Source organism: Ylistrum balloti, unplaced genomic scaffold (genome assembly GCF_031769215.1).
Source record: "Ylistrum balloti isolate Yb309-2 unplaced genomic scaffold, AGI_CSIRO_Ybal_v1 Utg370274, whole genome shotgun sequence".
Lineage (NCBI taxonomy): Eukaryota > Metazoa > Mollusca > Bivalvia > Pectinida > Pectinidae > Ylistrum > Ylistrum balloti.
The window spans coordinates 8,748-10,174 of record NW_026782212.1 but is presented as its reverse complement, the minus strand read 5'-3'; the positions used below and the strand labels follow the sequence as shown (position 1 = coordinate 10,174).

At 39.7% G+C, this 1,427-nt stretch overlaps 1 protein-coding gene across 1 annotated transcript; it reads right to left on the bottom strand.

The window, feature by feature from the left end:
* Positions 1-233: 233 nt before the first annotated feature.
* LOC132552732 (ryncolin-1-like) lies at positions 234-1,151 on the bottom strand. The gene has a single exon (XM_060216926.1). The coding sequence runs from the start codon at positions 1,149-1,151 to the stop codon at positions 234-236; it is 918 nt and encodes a 305-aa protein (XP_060072909.1).
* Between the last annotated feature and the right edge of the window lie 276 nt (positions 1,152-1,427).

The window sequence follows — 1,427 nt, the reverse complement described above, 5'->3', positions numbered from 1 at the left end:
TCTGTATACTCACCACGGATGTATCACCACTCTCTGTATACTCACCTCGGATGTATCACCACTCTCTGTATACTCACCACGGATGTATCATCATTTACCGTATACTTACATCGAGCGTATCATCACTCTCTCTACTCACATCAGACATATCATCATCACTCTTTGTAACTCACATCGGGCCTATCATCACTTTCTTTATTCTCACACAAGACGTACCATTAATCCTTTTATACTCACAACGGGCGGATCATCATTCGTGAAGCCTTTAATCCGATTCTTTCACTTGTGGGGAAATTCTTCCAGTTTATTGAGTTTGTAATGTATCCAACACCATATATACCGTTCAAATAGACTTGATAACACGTAGAGAACCACCACCCACCTTTCAAGTAAGATGCACAATTAACAGGTATACGATCATCATTATCTTTGTCTCGTGCTGAAAATTTTTTATTGTTGTGGTGTTGAAAAGAATTGTAGATATTTCCGCTAAACTCAGATATTTCCAAACGGTAAAATTCGACTTCGGATGAAATAGTGAAACTATTGTATTCTGCATATCCCTGATCGCCAGACGCCTGAGTTAACTCTATACGGAGTTTATATCTTTGTGAAAGCGTCAGCAAGTGCATGTTCTCGTTTCCAATCCAATATTCTCCATGTGGTTTCCCAAAACCGTCTCTGTAGTCATCCCAGTACAAATTAAAGTCCTGACTCCCATCAAATCGGTTCTGCAGAACCGTCCATCCTCCACCAACAGAGTCCATGTTACAGAATACCATTTTCCTGACCTGTTCACTGATCTTTACCCTGTAAACTCCAGAGGGATGTCCCGGAGGAAGACTGTGACATGATTCTACATCAGTATTTAAAAAGAACGATTTGTTGGGAATGGAGGTATGAGACAGAAATCTACAGGTCAATTTGTCCGAGTTAAAATCAAAAGCCTCACAGTCCGACCTGTGACAGAGGATGGCACACTTCGGCATTGATGGCACGTTTGACATCACCTTCTTGATATTGTTGGTCGACATTGATATATCAGACTCGTGGTTTTCTGGTAAATGACGTGTAAATCGTGATGATTTTCCTTCACAGACAAAATATGTTAGATGGTACGCAACAAAGGCTGTTGTTATCGCTGACTGCATCGTAATCCAGGCGGTGTACAGTTTTCTAACAATTTGAAGGAAAAGTCTTAGACCTGTGTTCGGGAAAGACAGCACGGTAATGTATGGAAGTCAGTTGTTAATTATATTGATGACAGGCAATTATCGATTACCACAGTAGCACGTGAACAGATAATTGATAATATATCACCAGTTAATTTACAAACTCTAATTAACCGATTCATTATATTTTGTCACGCCTATTATTTATTTGTTCAGGCGTACAATCTTTCGTGTTTGGGACCGATTTGGACATTA

What these genes read in the sequence shown, in the direction of transcription:
- LOC132552732 (XM_060216926.1), bottom strand. Translation starts at nt 1,151, where the DNA reads ATGCAGTCAGCGATAACAACAGCCTTTGTTGCGTACCATCTAACATAT.